General features: G+C 37.4%; 1 protein-coding gene across 3 annotated transcripts in view; it reads left to right on the top strand.

Moving 5' to 3' along the window:
• Positions 1-22815, top strand: part of CCDC141 (coiled-coil domain containing 141) — a 226154-nt gene that overhangs the window by 3661 nt on the left and 199678 nt on the right. For all 3 annotated transcript variants that reach the window (XM_007083895.3, XM_042994800.1, XM_042994801.1), the window contains exon 2: positions 20476-20708. In XM_007083895.3, coding sequence (XP_007083957.2) covers positions 20607-20708 — 102 coding nt within the window. In that variant the 5' untranslated portion in view covers positions 20476-20606. The remainder of the gene's footprint in view (positions 1-20475; positions 20709-22815) is intronic.

Genomic DNA, 22815 nt, shown 5'->3' with positions numbered 1-22815 from the left:
AATAATAAAACTGACATCTGCAGGAGAGGTTAAGATGGCGGAGGAGTTGAGAGACCCTAGTCTTGCCTCATCCCTTGAACACAGCTAGATAAATAAATATCAAATCACTTTGAACACCCAAGAAATCGATTTGAGGACTGGGAGAGCAAAACTGCGTGACTAGAGGCAGAAAAAACCCTCCACATCATGGAAGGTAGGGCCTGCAGAGAGTTGACGTGGGGGAGAGAAGAGCTGCAGTGCTGCAAAGAAGAGGAAGCCCTGATCATGGAGAGAGGAGCGAGAGAGAGAGAAAGCATACACAGGAATTGCACAAGAAAAAGTCTTCCCCAAAACCACTGACCGGGAAAGGGAGAGGGGCTGAATACTGCAAGTTTTTATAAACAGCAGAGTGCAGAGTCTGACGTTTTGGAAGTCCGTGCCATCGCTGGGATTGTGCCTGGTGGGCTTGGTGGTGCTCTGGTGGGGAAGGAGGGTGGAGACCCAGGAGCCGATAGTGTGGGCTGAGGATCTCCTGGGTTACACAGAACCAGTTCCCCTGCTTGGAGTGCTTTTGGAAGTGGCAGCACAGCCTCTGGGGACAAAGGAACCTGCAGCATGCTGCCCTGTGTCCTAGCATAGGAACAAAGACACCAGCTGAGGGCAGCAAACCTTGGTGCTGGTTTTTAGCTGCACTTCACTGTGAACTCTGAAGCACCGCACAGTCACACAACTGATTTCTGGGACAAGCCAGCACCAGCCATAGTGCAGCAAGAACCCCAGAGGATCAGCATGGTCCACACTGTGCAGACTTCTAAAATTTGGAGTTTTGAAACCCAACCACCCGCCTGAGGTAAAACACTGGAGTGCTTTACCACCGGACAGGCAGATAGCTCAAATGCAGGCAGGGTGAAGGCAGGGATCTGGAAGAAGCTGAAGACCCAGAGAGGTGATTATTTGCTCTTCTGTGAGGACTTCCTGAAGAGTGGTGGGCACAAGATCCCCACTCCATGGATAAGAGATCAGAGTGATAACATTTCCCCTCCATCCATCAGCACTGACCAACTTCAGGGAGCAAAACAGCAACACCAGTGAAGGTTGGACACCTTTAACACCAAACGCCGCCCCCATGTACCCTGCAGGTGCATCTCCACCAGGGCAAGTCCGCCTGAGAAGACCCCTCCCCAGTAAGACCAGACAAACCGCTCACACACACTAAGTCTAATCATCGAGTGCTTCAGATTTTGGCTGTAGGGGTACTAGGATCTAGCTTCCATTTTTTTTAATTAAAAATGTTATATTTAATTTTTATTTATTTTGGATCTAGCTTATTAAGTGAACCAAACCACACCTAGGATCTAGCTTTTTTTTTTTTTTTTTTTTTTTTTTTTTTTTTTTTTTTTTTTTTTTTTTTGCAGGGTGGGGACCTCTTAATATAGCCATTAATCTCAGGAGCAGGAATGCAACAGGCTTTTCTAACAATCATACACACATACAAAGTGACCCAGTCAAGGGGCACCTAGGTGACTTGGTCAGTTAAGCATTTGACTTTGGCTTAGGTCATGATCTCATGGTTTGTGATTTTGAGCCTCATGTCAGGCTGTGTGCAGACAGCTCAGAACCTGGAGCCTGCTTCGGAACCTGTGTGTGTGTGTTTCTCTTTCTGCACCCCTCCCCTGCTTGTGTGCTTGCTCTCTCTCAAAAATGAGTAAACATTAAAAAAAATTTTACATGTGACCCAGACAAAATGACAAGACAGAGGAATTCACCCCAAAAAAACAGGAAGAAGTCACATCCAGGGATTTAATCAATACAGATAAAAGTAAGATGTCTGAACCAGAAAATAAGACAGTAATCATAAGGTTACTAGCTGGGCTTGAAAAAAACATTGAAGACACTAGAGAATCCCTTAGTACAGGGGTAAAAGGACTAAAAACTGGTGAGGCCAAAATTTTAAAAAGCTATAATGGAGATGCAAAATTGAATGGATGCAATGGCATTGAGGGTAGATGAATCAGAGGATCGAATCAGTGATATAGAAGATAAAATTATGGAAAATAAGCTGAAAAAAAAAAGAGGGACAGAAACGTATTGGATCATTAATGTAGACTTAAAGAACTGAGTGACGCCACAAAACGTAATAATATTTGTTCATAGGAGTCCCAGAAAAAGAGAAAGAAAAAGGAGCAGAAGGTTTATTTAAATTATAGCTGAAAACTTCCCTAATCTGGGGAAGGAAACCGATATCAGAATCCAAGAAACACAGGGAACTCCCATTAAATTCAACAAAAGCCGGCCATCACCAAGACCTATCATGGTCAAATTAAAAAAATATACAGACAGGAAAGAATCCTGAAAGCATCCAGGGAAAAAAAGTCCTGAACCTACTAGGGAAAACAGATCAGGTTTGCAGCAGATCTGTCCACAGAAACTTGGCAGGCCAGAAGGGAGTATCCTGATATATTTAACATGCTTAATGGGAAAAATACACAGCCAAGAATCCTTTATCCAGCAAAGCTATCATTCAAAATATAAAGGGAGATCGAGTTTCCCAGCCAAACAAAAACTAAAGGAGTTTGACTACTAAACCATCCCTGCAGGAAATTCTAAGGGGGACTCTTTGGAGAAAAAAAGACCAAAGGAACAGAGAACATCACCAGAAACACCCAACTTTACAGGTAACATAATGGCACTAAATTCATATCTTTCAATAATCACTTTGAGTATAAATAGACTAAATGCAGTCAAAAGATATAGATATGGTATCAGAGTGGATAAAAAAAAAAGCATCTATATGCTGCCTACAAGACACTGATTTTAGACCTAAAGACATCTGCAGATTGAAAGTGGGGAATGGAGAATCATCTATCATGCTCATGGATGCCAAAAGAAAGCCTGAGTAGCCATACTTATGTCAAACAAACTAGATTTTAAACAAAGACTGTAACAAGAGATGAAGAAGAGATTTATATCATAATTAAGGGGTCTGTCCATCAAGATCTAACAGTTATAAATACTTATGCCCTCAACTTGGAGGCACCCAAGTATATAAATCAATAACAAACTCACTGACAATACAATAACAGGAGACTTCAACACCCCACTTATAGCAATGGACAGATGAAGCAGAAAATCAACAAAGAAATAATGGCTTTCAATAACACATTGGACCAGATGGATTTAACAGACATATTCGGAACATTTCATCTGAAAGCAGTGGAATACACATTCTTTTCAGGTGCACAAGGAACATTCTCCAGAATAGATCATGCACTGTGTCACAAATCATCCCTGTACAAAAAGATTGAGATCATACATTGCATAGTTTCAGACCGCAATGCTATGAAACTTGAAGTCAAGCACAAGAAAAAATTTGGAAAGACCACAAATATAGAGAGATTAAAGAACATCCTACTAAAAAATGAATGGGTTAGCCAGGAAATTAAAGGAGAAATTAAAAATTACATGGAGGCAATTGAAAATGAAAACACACAGTCTAAACCCTTTGGGATATAGCAAAGGCGGTCCTAAGAAGGAAGTCTATTGCAGTACAGGTATACCTCAAGAAGCAAGAAAAGTGTCAAATAAACAACCTAAACATACACCTTAAGGTACTAGAAAAGGAACAGCAAATAAAACCTAAAGCCAGCAGAAGAAGGGAAATAATAAAGATTAGAGCAGAAATAAATGATACAGAAATAAGAAAAAAGAACAGATTAACAAAACTAAGAGCTGATTCTTTGAAAGAATTAATAAAATTGATAACCCCCTAGCCAGACTTCTTAAAAAGAAAATATAAAAGACCCAAATAAATAAAATCATGAGTGAAAGAGGGAGAGATCACAACCAATACCACAGAAATACAATTATAAGAAGATATTATGAGAAATATATTGGCCCCCAAAACTGGGCAATATGGAAGAAATGGACAAATTCCCAGAAACATACAAACTACCAAAACTGAAACAAGATGAAATAGAAAATTTGAACAGACTCACAACCAGCAAAGAAATTGAATCAGTAATCAAAAAACTCAACAAACAAAAGCCCAGGGAGAGATGGCTTCCCAGGGGAATTCTACCAGACATTTAAAAAAAAAGTTAATACCTATTCTTCTCAAACTGTTCCAAAAAATCAGAAATGAAAGGAAAACTTCCAAACTCACTCTACAAGGCCAGTATTACCTTGATTTCAAAACCAAAGATTCCACTAAAAAACAGAACTACAGGTCAATATCCCTAATGAACGTAGATGCAAAAACTCTCAACAAGATACTAACAAATCAAATGCAACAGTGTATTAAAAGAATTATGCACCGCAATCAAGTGGGATTTATTCCTTGGCAGCAGAGGTGGTTCAGTATTCACAAATCAATCAGTGTGATACACCACACTAATAAAAGAAAGGATAAGAACGATATGATCCTCTCAATTGATGCAGAAAAAGCATTTGACAAAACACAGCATCCAATCTTGATAAAAACTTTCAACTAAGAAGGTATAGATGGAACATACCTCAATATCATAAAAGCCATATACAAAAGACCTACAGCTAATACCATCCTCAATGGGGAAAACCTGAGAGCTTTTCCACTATGGTCAGGAACAAGACCTGGATGTCCACTCTCTCCATTACTGTTTAACATAGTACTAGAAGTCTTAGCTTCAGCAATCAGACAAAAAGGAAGAAAAAGCAACCATATCTGCAAGCAAGAAGTCAAACTTTCACTATTTGTGGTTGAGAAAATGCTCTATGTAGAAAACCTAAAAGACTCCACCAAAAAAATTGCTGGAACTAATACATGAATTCAGCAAAGTCACAGGATATGAATTTAATGTGCAGAAATCTGTTGCATTTCTATACGCTAAGAATGATGCAGCAGAAAAAGAAACCAAGGAATCTATCTAATTCACAATTGCATCAGAAACAATAAGATACCTAGGAATAAATGTAACCAAAGAAGTAAAAGATTGTACTCTGAAAACTATAGAACACTTAAGAAATAAATTGAAGAGGACATAAAGAAGTGGGAAAAAAATTCCATGCTCAAGGGATTAGAAGAACAGACATTGTTAAAATGTCTATATGACCCAAAGCAATATATACATTTAATGCAATCTCCATCAAATTAACACCTGCATTTTTTGCAGAGCTAGAAAAAACAATCCTAAAATTTGTACAACCCCCAGAGATGCCAAATAGCTAAAACAGTCCTGAGGAAGAAAGGCATCACAATCCTGATTTCAGACTACATTATAAAGCTATAGTAATCAAAACAGTGTGGTGCTATCATAATGTAGACACATGGACCAGTGGAACAGACTTGAGAACCAGAAGTAAACAGCTATATACTTAAACAATACTTAACAAGGAAGTCAACTAATACTTAACAAGAAAGCTAAAAAGATTCAATGGAGAAAGAATGGTCTTTTCAATAAATGGTGCTGGGAAAACTGGATAACCACATACAGAAAATGGAATTGGAGCCTTATCTTACACCACTCACAAAAGTTAACCTATAATAGACTGAAGACTTAAGCATAAGACCTGAAACCATAACACTCCTAGAAGAAAAAACATAGGGAACAATCTCCTTGACATTGGTCTTGGCAACGATTTTTGGATATGGTGGCAAAAGCACGAGCAGCAAAAGCAAAAATCAGTAAGTGGGACTGCATCAAACTTTTAAAAAGCTTTTACACAGAAAAAAAAAATCAAAATGAAAAGACAACCTACAGAATGGGAAAAAGTATTTGCAAAGCATATATCTGATAATTGGTTAATATCCAAAGCATATAACCAAAACAAACAACCCACAATCATACAACTCAATAGCAAAAAAAAAGAAAAAAAATTCCAATTAAAAAATAGGGGAACTATGGGGCGCCTGGGTGGCTCAGTCTGTTAAGCGTCTGACTTCGGCTCAGGTCACGATCTCGCGGTCTGTGAGTTCAGGCCCCGTGTTGGGCTCTGTGCTGACTGCTCCGAGCCTGGAGCCTGTTTCAGATTCTGTGTCTCCCTCTCTCTCTGACCCTCCCCCGTTCATGCTCTGTTTCTCTCTGTCTCAAAAATAAATAAACGTTAAAAAAAAGTTAAAAAATAGGGGAACTGAATAGACATTTTTCCAAAGAAGACACACAGATACAGATACATGAAAAGATGCTCAACATCACTAATACTAAGGGAAATGCAAATCAAAACCAATGAGATATCACCTCACACCTATTAGAATGGCTGTCATCAAAAGACAATAGATAACAAGAGTCGGCAAGGATGTGGAAAAAAGGGAATCCTTGTGCACTGTTGGTGGGAATTCAAATTAATGCAGCCACTATGAAAAACAAGATGGAAGTTTCTTTAAACATTAAAAATAGAACTACCATATGATCCAGGAATCCCACCTCTGGGTATATATCCAAAGGAAATGTATCTTTAAAGAGATGACTGCACTCCCATGTTTACTGCAGCATTTTTCACAATAGCCAAGCTATGAAAACAACTGAAGTGTCTGTCAATGAATTAATGGTTTAAAGAAGTGATATGTGTACAATGGAAAATCATTCAGCCATAAAAAAGAAGGAAATCCTGCCATTTGCGACAACATGGTTGGACCTTGAGGGCATTATGCTAAGTGGAGTAAGTCAGAAAAAGACAAATACTGTATGATCTCTCTTAAATGTAGAATCTAAAAAAAGCCAAACTCATAGGAACAGAATAGAATGGTGGTTCCCAGGGGCTGGAAGATTGGAGTAATGGGGAAATTTTCGTCAGAGTACCAACTTCCAATTAGAAGATAAGTTGTGGGGATCTAATGCACAGTGTGGTAATTATTGTTAACAATGTTGTATGGTACACTTGAAAGTTGCTAAGAGAGTTCACCTTAAATATCTTCACTGCAAAAAAGAAATGGTAATTATATGAAGTGATGGAGGTGCTAGCTAATGCTACAGTGGTAATTATTTTGCAATCAGCACATTGTACACCTTAAACTACACATGTTATATGTCTCAATAAGGTTGAAAAAAAATAGTTGGAATACTAATATTTCTAAGTCTAAAGTTTGTGATATCTCAATGTATCTTCAAATATCTCCCCAAGAATTTAAATATTTTTTATTTTTATTACTATTATTTTTTAATGTTTATCATTTTTGAGAGAGAGCATGAGCGGGGGAGATACAGAGAGACACAGAATCTGAAACAGGCTCCAGGCTCTGAGCTGTCAGCACAGAACCTGACGCAGGGCTTGAACTCCAGCACAGGTGTGACCTGAGCCAAAGTCGGACACTTAACCAACTGAAACACCCAGGCACTCCAGGAATTTAAATATTTTTTAAAATACCTTAAAATACCTGATTAATGTTACAACACAGTTTAGTACCTGATATACCATTGGCAAGAAGGGGTAGTAATGGGTTAGTAATTTCACAGATTAAACCACAGAGGGTAGTATCTTTTTTTTTTTTAATTTTTATTTTTTATTTTTTAAAATTTACATCCAAATTAGTTAGCATATAGTGCAACAATGATTTCAGGAGTAGATTCCTTAGCCATTTAGCCCATTCCCCCCTCCCACAACCCCTCCAGTAACCCTCAGTTCTCCATATTTATAAGTCTTTTCTGTTTTGTACCCCTCCAGGGTACAAGGGGTAAGATCCCCTTACCCATTTAGCCCATTCCCCCCTCCCACAACCCCTCCAGTAACCCTCAGTTCTCCATATTTATAAGTCTTTTCTGTTTTGTACCCCTCCCTGTTTTTATATTATTTTTGTTTCCCTTCCCTTATGTTCATCTGTTTTGTCTCTTAAAGTCCTCAGATGAGTGAAGTCATCTGATTTTTGTCTTTCTCTAATTTCACTTAGCATAATACCCTCCAGTTCCATCCACATAGTTGCAAATGGCAAGATTTCTTTCTTTTTGATTGCCGAGTAATACTCCATTGTACATATATATACCACATCTTCTTTATCCATTCATCCATCGATGGACATTTGGGCTCTTTCCATACTTTGGCAATTGTTGATAGTGCTGCTATAAACATGGAGGTGCATGTGTCCCTTCGCAACAGCACACCTGTATCCTGTGGATAAATGCCTAGTAGTGCAATTGCTGGGTCAGGGTAGTTCTCTTTTTAGTTTTTTGAGGAACCTCCATACTGTTTTCTAGAGTGGCTGAACCAGCTTGCATTCCCAACAGAGGGTAGTATCTTAAAGATTGGAAATTATTACATTAAAGTATGAATTAAAGAAGTAGTGGAAAGGTGAAGGTTAGTGGACTCATGTCTTTGGGGAGTCACCCAATGTTTAAACATGGTCCTATACACCTCTACATTTTATCTGTATTAATTTTTTTAATGTTTATTTTTGAGACAGAACGTGAGTGGGGGAGGGGCAGAGAGAGAGAGGGAGACACAGAATCTGAAGCACGCTCCAGGCTCCGAGCTGTCAGCACAAAGCCTGATGCAGGGCTTGAACTCACTAACCATGAGATTATGACCTAAGCCAAAGTCAGACGCTTAACCAACTGAGCCACCCAGGCATCCCTACATTTTATCTGTATTAAATATACCTGTATTGAAGGTCTGCTCCTTAGAAAACCAATACAAAAGCTAATACTCAATTTCAGAAAGTAGAGGGGATTAAAAAATCATGACTGCTTAAATGAGGACAATTCTACTAGTTAAAGACCTTCATTTTTGGTACAGGCTAATGTTGCCGTACATATCAAAAACCCATGTATCTTCCTTTTTCCTATGAATGCAGAATATTTAAGCAATAATGTTTATCAGATTTAGAGGGGAAATTTACATTTTAAAAATAATTTTAAGTCTTTTCAATAGTAGATTGTTTTCTCTCTTCACGTAATTATAGTCACCCTTGATTATTCATAATCTGTGTTCATCACCTTGAAGACTCTTTTGTCTTTTTATTTCCTTTACTGTGTATTCCACTTCATTTAATCTTTTATCCTCTGCAAACTGTTTTCTAATTCACTTTTCTAATTTTTAAGAACAGTGCAAAAATTCTCTAAGCTCTTTTGTGCCTATTGCATTATTCTTTGTATTACTCTTCCCCTCAAAAAGTAATCAGACTATCAAACTATAACCTCTTTTTACTTGCGAAATTACATCCATTTTCTTTAAAATTAAGATAAAATCAGGCCAGGCATCCTCATTCATCCTTATCCTCTCCAAATTTAATTTAACAGATATTTCTTACTGCTTGTGGATAAACCAGAAAGTGCTGAAGAAGCAATAATCCATAGAGAAAATCTACTCCAAGGAGCATATGCAATCAAATTTCTTGTATATGAGTGGGGATTATTCACCATTCAATATATCCACATCACTAAGCATTCTAATATTCATTGCTCGTTAATCTGATTTGTTCTGCTGAATCTCTTCATTTGAAGTTCACACCTATCTATCCTTAAAGAGTAAATTTCCTTTACTTCTGATCTTATGATTTTACATCAAATTCAAGCCATTCAGTTCTAAGCTCATGTACATGACCAATGGAGAGATGCCTCATGGTAAATCTACTTTATTAAGAAAAAGAAGAAGAGGAAGAGGAGGAAGAAGAAGACCAAGGAGAAGACAAAGGAGAAGGAGAAAAGAGAAAAGAAAGAAAAGACAGGAAAATAAGGCTGGGTACAAATCCATGAGTTTCTTTAGGTACAAAAAGAAACGTTTTAGGACATACAAGTCCGTTGTTAGCTTTTTGTACATTAAAGCCTTACACTTGCCCCTCTGTTCTGATTTCCAGTTCCTCCCAGAACAAAAAAAATAACCTTTTTAAAGCTATTCAATAAACACTTCCTAGGCAATTTTAAGGTTTCTTGAAATTACCTATCTCTGAAAAGTAAACTAACAGCTCTTCAAAATTATGTTAAATTTAAAATTAATGAATAATGGTGAAAAACAATGTCATCTTACATATTAAATATATCTGTATTAAAATATATATCAATATAAATATAAAATATAAATGAAATAAATATATATGGCATATAAATTTATCTGTAAATATATATTATATATAAATATTTATAAATAAACATTATATAAATAATCCAATGCAACAGCAAGTAAAAATAGATTAAATATTCAACATAAAGGCCAATTTCAAAATGAATGCTAAATATAGCTATTTCCTTTCTCCGTGGATTTGTTTTCTCTTAAATACCAGCGAGGTACATGGAAAAAAATGAAAATGCAAGAAAGTCATTTAAAATATTTATATTTAAACTTACCTGTATAAAGTATGGGGAAATCAGGAAGATAGAATTAGGAATCTGAGAAGGTAAAACTCCATAAAATAGGGGCGCCTGGGTGGTTCAGTTGGTTGAGTGTCTGACTTTGGCTCAGGTCATGATCTCAGGGTTCCTGGGTTCCAGCCCCATGTCATGATCTCAACAATTTGTGGGTTCAAGCCCTGCGTGGGGCTCTGTACGGACAGCTCAGGGCCTGGAGCCTGCTTTGGATTCTGTGTCTCCCTCTCTCTCTGCTCCTCCCCTGCTCACACTCTGTCTCTCTCTCAAAAATAAATAAAGATTAAAAAAAATTTTAAAGTCCATAAAACAGATTTTAAACATTTTTTTTATTTTTTATTTTTTTATATTTATTTATTTTTGAGAGACAGAATACAAGTGGGGGAAGAGCAGAGAGAGAATGAGACACAGAATCCGAAGCAGGCTCCAGGCTCTGAGCTGTCAGCACAGAGCCCGATGCAGGGCTCAAATTCACCAACCGCGAGATCATGACCTGAGCTGAAGTCAGATGCTCAACTGACTGAGCCACCCAGACGCCCCTAAGCAGACCTTTGAACAGCAGATGCTTCAATGTATAATTTGTGAAATGCCTATAAAATTACTAAACAATCCTATAGTGAATGTTACTAGGAGAATTGATTTCCATTCTTCTATATGTAAAATCCTTGATAATGTGACTTCATTTTAACAACAAACAAAAAAAAAATAAAATAAAAATAGGAAGAACTCTGACACAATCCCAAAGCAGTATTATTACGATCTTAATTTACATTCATGTATAAAAAACTATTCTGTATTATGATTTCTCACATTGATTTGGGAAGTTCTTTAACAGGGTTCTTGTCACTTCCAGGACATTAGGCTTGGTATATTTTCTATGTTATAAAGGCTTCTTGTCAGAGTGCTTCATGTATGTATTTTATCTTTAGTTTTCTAATGGGGAGAACTGAGAACACTCTGAGATGACGTTCGGTATGTCTTGGTGTAGGGTTCTGACTCAGAGCTCTGTCTAGGAAGTGCTCAACTGTGTGAACTTGCCGAATGAAGGGTGTGTGTGCCCTCCAAATGAATAATGTTTGACTTCACATTAGGATAAAAGAGCTTCCTCTCTGCGGTACTGGAGCAAAAGACAAAGAGGGAAGTGGCTGGGCTGTGGACTGACTTGACTCATCAACTTGAATAAAGCCACTGCATTTCTTCTCCCTTAATCCTCCAACTCCTGTGACAGAAATAATAATCCTGTATTAACTGGAGTATAAGGTTGCTGAGGGTCCCAGCCAGATTCAGTGGTTACTCATTTTACAAATCTAAAAGTATTTGGTGAGGATGGTGCTAATATAGGAAATCAGGGCCTGTGCACAGCAGGTGCTCAGCAAACATTTTGTGGTGAGGTCATCAGCTCACCCTGATAGCAGGAGCTTAAAGCAGGGACATGCCAGAAGCAGAATCCAAACTCTACATAGAGTAAATTGACTTTGCTTTTGAAGTTCTTCCTTTGTGAGCGTGGAATTTGTGATAGGAAACTGGTTTGCTTAGGGTGGTGTTAGTTGTGTGGGGTGGGGCACAAATGAGCTGCTACTTTTGTTTCCATGTTTGATTTCCAGGTTTCTGTGAGTTTCTCTCATCTTGTTTCCTGTTTTCCCTAAAACCCCTAGGATATGAGTATCTTTTTTCCTGCAGGTGTTAGTAACTTTATCCTTCCGGACATTCTCCGCAATCATTGCCTTTCATGTTGGGTTCGATGACTTGGGTGAGTGATGCATTAACAAAAATGAAGATTCTCATAACAAGTGACCTCTGTGTGAACACTGGTATGAGGCATTCTCACTTGGAGTGAGGATGCAGATCTAAAAGTCCATACAGTAAATTTTTAGAAACTCAGGCCTTAAAAAATATAATCTACAGTAGAATTTTGTTAAAACTGGCTTTGTCATTAAACTGATGCCAATAAACTGTTAGTAAATTATGAAACATCATCCCATATAACTGAGAAAGCCCATTGTAATACTACTTAAAAGAGCCTTATTTTATATAACATACGTGGAATGCCTGGATAGCCCAGTCAGTTAAGCGACCCACTCTTGATTTTGGCTCGGGTCATGATCTCACGTTTTGTGAGATCAAGCCCTGAGTGGAGTTCTGTGCTAATAGCACAGAGCCTGCTTGGGATTCTCTCTCTCTCTCCCTCTCTCTCTGCCCCTCCCCTGCTCATGCTCACTCTCTCTCTCTCTCAAAATAAAAAATAAACATTAAAAAATTATATATAATATACATATCTGCACACATATGCATATTATTATTACACAAATGCAATATATACATATTTACATTTGTCTCTTTATATCTTTATGTTTCTTACTAAAACCTCATGTTTTAAAACGACACATTTCCTCCTTTTACCTCTTTATATACTTCCTGCTAGAATCCATGGCTAATACCATCCTTTGTAGGGTATCTGATTTTTATGTCCTTGGGTTTTACATTATATGATTTTTCCTTCCTTGGCAAAAACTCTTGCTGCGTGGAGAAGTGACAGTTTCCCCTCAGTGTCAGTGCTGGCTTCCCAAGCAGTTGGAAGACCTTCTGCTCTTTAGGTCTCCCTGGGGATTACTCTGGGATGGAAATTCTCAGCCTCAACTAGAGTTTAGTAACAGTTGGGAAAAACAAAAGAAATTTAAATTTCCAAAATCAAATTGACTAAGACTCCTATCTTCTCATATAACCAACCATCCACTGTTCTGAAGGGTAACTCTTAGGACACTTCATTATGTTAAAGGGAACTCTATCAGACAGTGAACCCTGCTACATCAAAGCCTAAGAGCACAGCTCAACACAGGTAGGAAGTCTTGTGACTTAAACTTTAAAAAATAAACACTGCACATGAAAGTTTTTCAGTGATCTTTTTTAACTTTTTCTGGTTTGAAATATTATACACAGATCTCTCATTCAGAAAGGAGTTTTCCCAAATCAGTAATAGTCACTTGGTTACTGTTCATTTTAATTGGAGTCTACACATATATTTGACAGTTTTCCAGGTCATACGTTTCTCTCAATAGAGAATTTTCAAGAAAAGATGTACACAAATAGTGATATTTTGCACACCATCTTTGGTATACAGTTACTTAAAATTATAATAAACACAAGTCACCTTTGATCTTTTGACCAAATTAAGTATTCTTTGGATTTGCCTGAGTTTTGTTTTATTTTCCATTACTATTCATAGATAGGAAATTTGCTGGATACAGAAGTTGCTTGTTTATAATTATTCTTCCAGGTCTTACAGAAAAGCTAAGGATTTGTATGTCATTAAATATGTTTAGTAACACAATCTTTGGAAGTCCATTTACAGAAAGAATAAAACTGTCAAAAGGAGACATGATATTTTGGATATGTTATTCTTCTTAAGTGAAACTTATATCACCATAAAGAAGTATCCCAAAGGAGCATTGTGTTGGTATTTGTGTGTTGGGTTCTAAGGAGTTCATCCTACAGTCTTTTCTCCACAAAGAGTGTTTTTTGTTTTTGTTTCTTTTTTTTTTTTAACAATGTTATGTCAAACGATGTCATTCCTTGGACGAAAACCCTGCAACACTGCCCCATCTCACTCAGAATGAAATCCAAAGTCCTTACTTCAGCTTAATAGCAGGGTAGCCACATAATTTATCATCCAAATAGGACTCTTACAAGTGAAAGGGCCTTAAGAGTAATTATGCCAGGGCAACAGATGTAAACCATGATTGCCCCAAGCAAACCAGGATATAGAGGCACCTACATAGAGGACCCTAGATGAACTAGGCACCACTAACTCTAGGGCTCATGTTCCATCAGACTCCTTTTCTCTCAAGACACAGCTCCAGCTACCCTGACCTAAACTGGGTGCTTTTTAAATATAACCTAATCATGCCCCAGCTACCTGGAATGTTCTTCCCTGAGATATCTGCATGTCTTGCCCTTTTTAATTTAATCCTGGTCTCTAACCAAATCTCATCTATTAGTGACACCTTTCCTGACTCCTTCCTAAAATAGTATCGCTCTTCTCCTGTTCACTCTCTCCTCCTTACCTTGCCTTATTTTTTTTCCTTAACATTTATTACATCCTAACATAATTATATATGTACTTCTTGTTCCCTATTTGATTATGTCTCTTCCACCAAAAGGCAACTCCATCAGTGAATAAACCTTGTTTTGTGTATTGCTGTGTGCCTGGCATCTAGAATAGTGCCTGACACTTAGTAAGTATTTAACCATACTCAATGAATGAACAAGTGAATACATGCATAGAAGAATAAGCTGATGGCTAGAATGGAGGCTGTTTTAAGAAGAAAGAGCAACTTCCATTTACTTATGAATGGCAATTAAGCGAGAATGCTTGTAATCTAAAATAAATGAGAGATAACAGGAGAAGTATTAAATAATATAAAGAATGACTTAGGAAAAATTTTGGCTAAAGTGAATGATAAAGATGAATTCTAGAAATGATGACTCAATGAAATGCTTTTACCATCTGATTACAGTAAAATAATTTCCTCCCTGGTAATGCATATTTTGTGTCTTTCTAATATATTTAATCCATTTGGGTTGTTAAGCATGTGTTTTAATTCACCTTAATTTTAAAAATTTGTTTCAAATTTTTTGGCGGTTGCTAGATTTAGGATATCCCTTAACAGATATTGTTCATCTTAGAAATAATCACATATGCCTATCAGAATACCACCTATGTGCCAGACATTGTTTTAAGTGTTTTTACAAATATTATCCTATTTTATCCTCCTTCAAAAAATATATGATGTAGGTATTCCCATCATCCCCAGTTTGCAGTAAGGAAATAGGGACAGGGAGATTAAGGCAGTGGGACTTCAGAACCCATGCTCCTAACTCATTGCCTTTGCTATATTGGGTGATTTATTTTGTTGTTGTTGTTTTGTGACAACTATCAGTTTATTATTCCTGTTAGTCTCTATATTCTAATAGAAATACCCTGAACGTATCCCTCGATTTCTCTGGAAAATTCTAAATATGTGATTCAGTCTACTTAAACTACTACTAGTTGTTGTTCCCCTAGTTTTTATCACAGTGTATTTTTATCTGGGTTGCTTATTTTATTGGTTATGATCCATATTTTCTTCCTGGAATATCACTTTTTCAAGGTTAGGGACCTGTGTTTCGCTCACTGCTGTATTTCTAATGCCTAAGTGATTGGCATAGAGCAAATGCTAATAACTGTTGGTTGCATGAATAAATACTGACTTAATTAAAAGTAACTTTTTGTTTTATATAATGTGATTCAGTCAATCAACCAGTATTTATAAGCACCAATTCTGTGCCTAGTGTTGAGCTCTGTATATGGCACTTGCTAAATACCAGGTCTTCTTCCAAGCACTCTAGGTAAACAACTCTTAATCTTTACAATAATCCTATGAGGTGGTCTGAAAAGATCCTCCAAAATGTTAAGACATGGCTCCTTTCCATACGGAGCTTCAAATCTAGTTGAGAAATAATACTAATGGAAATGAAATAGTTAGAAACAAAGCAAATGTGTAATATAAATATATAATTATTAAATTTTGAGAACAGTCTTATTTTAAAAAAGAGGAATATAAAGGCAGTTATTTCAACTTTTAAAAGGAGTTGGTACTTCATTTTGGTCCTAAGTGGATAGAAGAAGGGAAGAAGGGGATAATACTCCTGCATAGAACAACTGAGTTATAATAATGGTGTATGTCATTGGGCAGGTAGAAGGGGCCAGGACATATATAGCTTTGAAACCCAGGCAGAAAATTTTGAACAAGAAGTGGTGAGTATCAGTAAATCAGTGTGTATGTGTGATTTATAAAGTCAGGAAAATAAGTCTTCCAGTCTTATTAGTGGATTAAATAGAATAAAGAGCATATAGCACTTGTCCAGTTTGTGCCATATAGTTAACTATCACTAAATGGTAGCTATTATTACTGCTAACAATAATAGTAGCAGAGGAAGTTTTGCCTTGAATTTTTAAACTGGATAAATAGACTCATTCTATTTTATTTATGTCAGGTCTATCTAATTTGTCTTTATAAAGTTTAAGTATTGATAGTATTAATTAAGACAAACACCTGCAATTCTCTATGAAGAAATAAGCAGACCTCACATATACTCCAACAAAGAAAATATGTTTAAAAATTTTATTTTATTTTTTAAAAATTTTTAATGTTTATTTTATTTTGAGAGAGAGAGAGAGAAAGAGAGAGAGAAAGAGAGAGAGAGACACAGAATCTGCAGCAGGCTCCAGGCTCTGAGCTGTCAGCATAGAGCCCAACGTAGGGCTCAAACTCATGAACTGGAGATCATGACCTGAGCCGAAGTCAGATGCTTAACCCGACTGAGCCACCCAGGCACTCCAAGAAAATATGTTTAAAAAAAATTTTTTTTAATGTTTTATTTATTTTTGAGACAGAGAGAGACAGAGCATGAGCAGGGGAGGGGCAGAGAGAGAAGGAAACACAGAATCTGAAGCAGGCTCCAGGCTCTGAGCAGTCAGCACAGAGCCCGACGCGGGGCTCGAACTCCCAGACCGTGAGATCATGACCTGAACCGAAGTCAGACGCTTAACCAACTGAGCCACCCAGGCACCCCAAAAATATGTTTTTAATGTGATATCTATAGACAAAAGTAAAATGTAATCACATGATCAAGTTTTCAACTACTAGCTACCTATATAGCTACCTATATTTTATTAAAATGTGCTATATACCACCATGGAAAATAATGTGATGTTTCCTCACATTTAAGAAATTAAAAATAGAATTACTATATAATATGGCAATTCCATTTCTGGGTATACACCCAAAAGAATTGAAAGCAGGATCTCAAAGAGATAATGTGTACACCCATATTCATAATATAGAAGCAACACAAGTGTCCACAGATGGATGAATGAATATAAAATGTGGTGTACACACACACACACACACACACACACACACACACACACGATGGAGTATTATTCAACCTTAAAAAGGAATGAAATTCTGACAGATACTGCAACATGGATGAACCTTGAAAACATTACTCTAAATGTAATAAGCCAGCTGCAAATACTGTATGATTCCACTTCTGTGAAGTATTTAGAATAGTCAAAATCATAGAGACAGAAAGCAGAATGGTGGTTGCCAGGGGATTGGGAGAGGAGGGAATGGAGAACTATTGTTTAACAGGTGTAGATTTTCAGTTTTACAAGATTAAAATAGTTATGGGGATAGGTAAGTGTAATGGTTGCACAACATAGTGAATGTATTTAATGTCTCTGAACTGAACACTTAAAAATAGTTGAAATGGTAAATTTCATGTTATGTGTATTTTACCATAATAAAAAATATTGGGGGAAAAAAGTGCTATTTGTAACTCTTTAGAATCCAGTTATAGCCCATGGAAGATGGGCTTGATAAACCCCATGGAAGATGCTTCACTAAAATTCAGCTAGTATAAAAACAGGCATTTCCCAGAGGGATAAACAGAGACAGAATAATAACCCCTGAAAGATCCTCCATAAACTTCAAAGGATATGAGAATGCCTGTAAGGTTTTTTGTTTTGGTTTGGTTTTAGGGTTTGTTTTTGGTTTTTGTGTGTGTATGTGTTTTTTTTTTTTGTTTTTTTTTTGTTTGTTTTTTTGTTTTTTTTTTGTGATGATAGGGGAGGTGGAGTATAAAAAAACTGTATCTCAAAAAGCTTTTTTTTTTTAAAAAAAACTAATTATAGTGTACCAGTTTCTGTAGTACAATATATTTTATACCAACTATTCTCCAAACTGTTTCCCAGTGTTAATGGTGCAAGTTATAATTAAATATCATGCTAGATGAAGAAACATAGGTCAAGATTCAAAACTAGCTAGGTATGGATGGACCTTCTGTAAAAGGGGAAAGGACTAAAAAGTCAAAAAGGAAGAAAATAGAAAGCAAGGGACAGAGAGAAAAAAGTGATTAAAGTCTTCTAAAGGTTTTAAAGCCAAGAATTCGAATTTGAAAATATTAGTCAAAAATCACCTAAATTCATGCATGCAGTTTGCGTTATTTTTCATGTCTCCTAACATAGAAAACAATTTCTGTATGCAACACCCCAGGCCTGTTCCATCTACCTAACAAAGGTCATCTGTACATAAAAAGGCAAAAGTACTACCTTTGCTGCTGAAGGGCTGGATTAATCTTTTAATAAAGTCTTAAATATTTCTAATTCCCTTTGTCCTTAAACTGGAATTAATCAGACTTGAAGCCATGTTTTCTGTCCTTTTTATCTCTCTTCTCCTTTGCCTTGGTGTGGGCCAGCGGTGCCACACATTCCACCCTGCCGTCCACACCCGTTACACAATCCTCCATCTGAAGTGGGGCTTTATGGACATAACCACTCTTTTCCCAGCCATAGTCTTTGCAGCCTGCTGACAAAGGTCTCTCTGCCTCCTGAGGGTCTGTATGCAACTATGACACACTGAGTTTCTAACAAGAAGATTAACTTGGAGTAAAAGTGCACTGTGTATTTTGGGTGCAGGTCACTGTTTGCTGTTCTGGCTGACAATGTACACAGTGATTTAAGCAATGCTCCTTTGGGCATTTTAATTTAGGGTGTGGATATTATGTGATACAGTTGTCAACTCTTGGTTTTTCTTGAGGGCAATTAGTGGAAAACTGGTTTTTCTCTGTTTGTTTTGGTTTGTTTGGACTATCTGCTCAAGTGGAAGGAACCTGCCTTTGACACTGAGGCAAACTCAACAAAGAGTTCAGGTTGGTTCTCCATCTCTGCCGTGAAATGAAATCATTTATATTTTCGACATCATGGCATCTCTTGGTATCTACTCTCCCAAGCTTGTTCCAGCTGCACCCTTCATGGTGTCAGACAAATTTGTGGATCCCAGCACCTGGGATCCAGGCGTGGTTTCCGTTTTGCTGGCCAGTAGGCAGATGCTGAGACCAGAGACCTGGGTCATGGCTACATAATTGCAGAGCAGCCATGACACGTCCTGAGAAACAAAAATAACTGCTGAACACCAAAGTATATGTGAAAGCACTTCCCCACTTTGACTCAAGAATATTATCACGAACCTTAACAAAACAAAGCAATGGCTGTGAGTCAGTCTTCTCAACATTAGGCCTGAACCTGAGCATGCTTTTGAAATGAGCTAAAGGTTTAAACAGTGAGCAGACTCTGTTTCACTCTGTTTATTGCTATATCCTCCATTCTGGCTTTGTCCCAGAGATTTCCAATGGCTCTAGCGGCTTTGGAGTCAGTATCTCTGATGTATTCGCATCTGACCTCTGACCTAAACTTCAGTGTTATTTTCAGCTGTTCTTTGACAGGGAATCCAACAGCTGCTGTTTAATACCACAGACAACTTGTGGCACACGCTGGGTTTCTAGCAATAGGATTAATCTGCTGATCTTAGCTCTGATTTGAAGCTGCATAGGTGGTGGGGGGAGAATGAAAACCAAACCTGAAAGTATGTTGTTATCCTTTTAAAAAAATTTTTTTTTGTACAATATACAGTGTTATTCTTTAATTAAACAAAAAACATTTTCGTGCTGTAATTAAAAGGTGATAGCAAGATATATTACTCCCAGGTAGTTGTGATAACTGAATTCAAAATGCTGCTCAGTGGAGTGTACTAGTCACAGAGAAATCCTGAAATGGTAGATATCTATTGATAACTGCTCATTGAAATATTTTTAAAATGTTCCTAAGATATATGAAGCTCTGAGAAAATGTGACCATGCTGCATAAACTTCATTTGACAAAAGACATTAAGTTTTAGAAAATCAAATTGATCTAAAATTACAAGCAGTTCTGTGGCTTAATCCCAAAACAAATTCTAGAACTTATTTTTAAAGTACATTTTTGGGGGTTTTCTTTGCATAAGGAAGACTTAAAAATCTTAAAAAGATTAATATTCAGGTCCATGACTGGCTGGTTTCAAAGTCCACTGTAACTGTATAGAGTCAATGGCAAAACTAATTTGAATTGTCAGGATGTAATTTTTTTTTTTTCCATTTGCTATCAAGCATCAGCTGATAGGCAGAGAGTTTAGAAAATGCCCTCCCTATTTAAGATAATGGCAAAAATAACAGGCACTTAGTGTTACCATTCTAGGGGTGTGGCGATTCTTTCCCATTCTCTCTCTCTCTCTCTCTCTCTCTCTCTCTCTCTCTCTCTCGTGATAAACTCAATGGGGTTGTCTATTTTTAACCTCCTGTTCTTTCCTTTTGGCAGAGTAATCAGTGCAAGCTGAGCTCTTTCCCTGAATGAATCCAAGTAACCCCAGTGATTGCCTTCTGAAATGACCAGCAGACACACTTCTGTCCAGAGCCTGTCCAGAGTATAAATTCTGGTTCTGAAGTACCATGTCCAGCCGAGGAAGTCCCGGTGTGGAGTTTTCTACGACGACAGTCAGTTCAGTAGCTGTTCAGGCCGGAGACTCCAAAATTGTTATAGCTGTCGTAAAGGTAAGGTAAAAACTTTCTTTTTTCTCCGTGGCTGTTGGCTTTGTGCTGTGTGTTGATAATCCTAGAGAACATTCCACACAGTCGGCAGCACACAGCATATAGAAAATAACACAGCAAGTACATCTTCCTGCTTTCTTAAATTGGCAACTAACAGAAACAAACCTCTAAGTCTCAGCTACTTAACTATAGTTTCTCTTTCAGTTAGTAGGAAAACATCTGCGGGCAACTTAATTAAAATAAAATTAGAAACCTCTGCCATGTACTTTCAGTTTGACTTTGAAAGACAAGGTACTCATGACTACAAGTTCATGATTACCAGGCTGGAGAGTCAAGTGGACCAGTAAAATGTCTGTGATTTTTTGAGCGTGGATATGATGAAGGAGGGAAGAGGTCGGTCCCAGGAGACAGGGAGTGGCACTGTTTTGAGCATGATGGAGGGCAGGGAACACCTAATAAGAGGCTCTGATATGTGCCCTCCACAGCATTGGTTTTGACATGGGGAAGGCACTAGAAAATTCTTAACACATTTTGGGGGAGTGAAGACCCTGCCAAGGAAGGTGCAAAGGGCATGTGTCAAATTTGCCCTAAACAGCAGGAGGTGGAAGCCACTTGAGGCTTAAGGCTATTGCATATTTTATGTCAAACAATTTGCTGATTGCAAAGATGGCCACATGCCTTTAGGTTGAAGAAGATATCCATGATTTTTATTTCCTATGAACATGTCCCGCAAAAATCTCTGAAGAATTTTGCTTGCATTTAGACAGTTCACTACCTCAGGAATTCAGTGTTTAATGAAGGAAACCGGGCAAACAAGCTGGTGCTCACCAGCGAGTTACTTCCAGGACCTCACCAGCCTGAGTTGAATGATTTTTCTGGCCTTTGTTAGAAGCCCGAACCGAGTCCTTTTCAGTTTAATGTAGTTGCTGCAAACTTTATGTTAATATGAAAATTTGTAACAGGAAAGCAGCACTTGATACTGAGCACTATACTTGATACGATTCACTATAGAAGCACTGAATGTAAAGTGTTCCTACCAACATTATTCCATTGCTCTTGAGGCCTGGCCCTCATGTAAACAGCACCTCTGCTGACTACCTTGCCCTCAAGTCCTTTCAAAGGCAATAGGTGAACATGAAAAGAAGCCTGGAGCAGAAGTAGCAAAAGTTGATCGTTTGCATGTGATTTTATGATGCTTTGAGTAACTATAAATTTCAGCAATGAGGGAAAAGAGGCAAACTCATTGTTTAAAAAAAGCTAACTTTTCTTTCCCTCAAACAGGGAACCTTTCTTAGAGCAGGAAGAGGAAGAATGTATATGGAATAAACTATATGAGAATCAGAGGTCAATTGACAGTACAGGGAAAAAAACCCTAAAATTACACTGGAAATACTTGTTTTAACTAGACTGTGTTTCTAAGAATGTTCCCTCTGATTACCCTCCACAACTTCTTTAACTCACTGGTGCCCCATATCAAATAAATCTCAAGCTATTCAAAGTAGAAAGGAATAGAAGTGTCTGTGTCTCATCCGTATGGGTTTGTTTCAAAACTGTCTTAGGCACTAATGATCTGGACTGGCCACACGTTCTTTTTTTTCATTTCTCTTCAGCGATTTGCTTATCCAAGTGCACGTGTCTGTTAGTAGTTCCCCTTGCTTCATCAGTTGTTGCTTCTTAGAAAAGCAATTCCTCAGGAAATGCAGTGGTGAATTACATTTTGGAGCAGTGGAAGTGTCCTAAGTGTGGAAAACAATCTGGCTGCATTCATATGGCTATTGTCAGACACATCTAATTTTATTGACATTTTCATACCCACATTATTGGTTACTTAACAACAAAAGTTGGAAAGTGTTATGTTTTTATTTCACTATAAGTTAAAAGTCTGTTGCTTCATCTGCTGTTTATTCTTTCCAGTTGAACGAGCAGGGTCAAGGTAAAGACACTAATCAGCCTAAATTGCATTTACAAAACCTTTCCCCTTTGGTGAAGTTTGCATCCTGCTTGATCAGGTGCAATTTCACTATTTTTATGGTATTAAGTCTTGTGAGAGAGAGAATGTACAATTGTGTCACAAATTCTGTAATTTTGTGCTTTTCAATAATAATCTACT

Source organism: Panthera tigris, chromosome C1 (assembly GCF_018350195.1).
Source record: "Panthera tigris isolate Pti1 chromosome C1, P.tigris_Pti1_mat1.1, whole genome shotgun sequence".
Lineage (NCBI taxonomy): Eukaryota > Metazoa > Chordata > Mammalia > Carnivora > Felidae > Panthera > Panthera tigris.
This window is presented reverse-complemented; position numbering and strand designations above follow the sequence as displayed.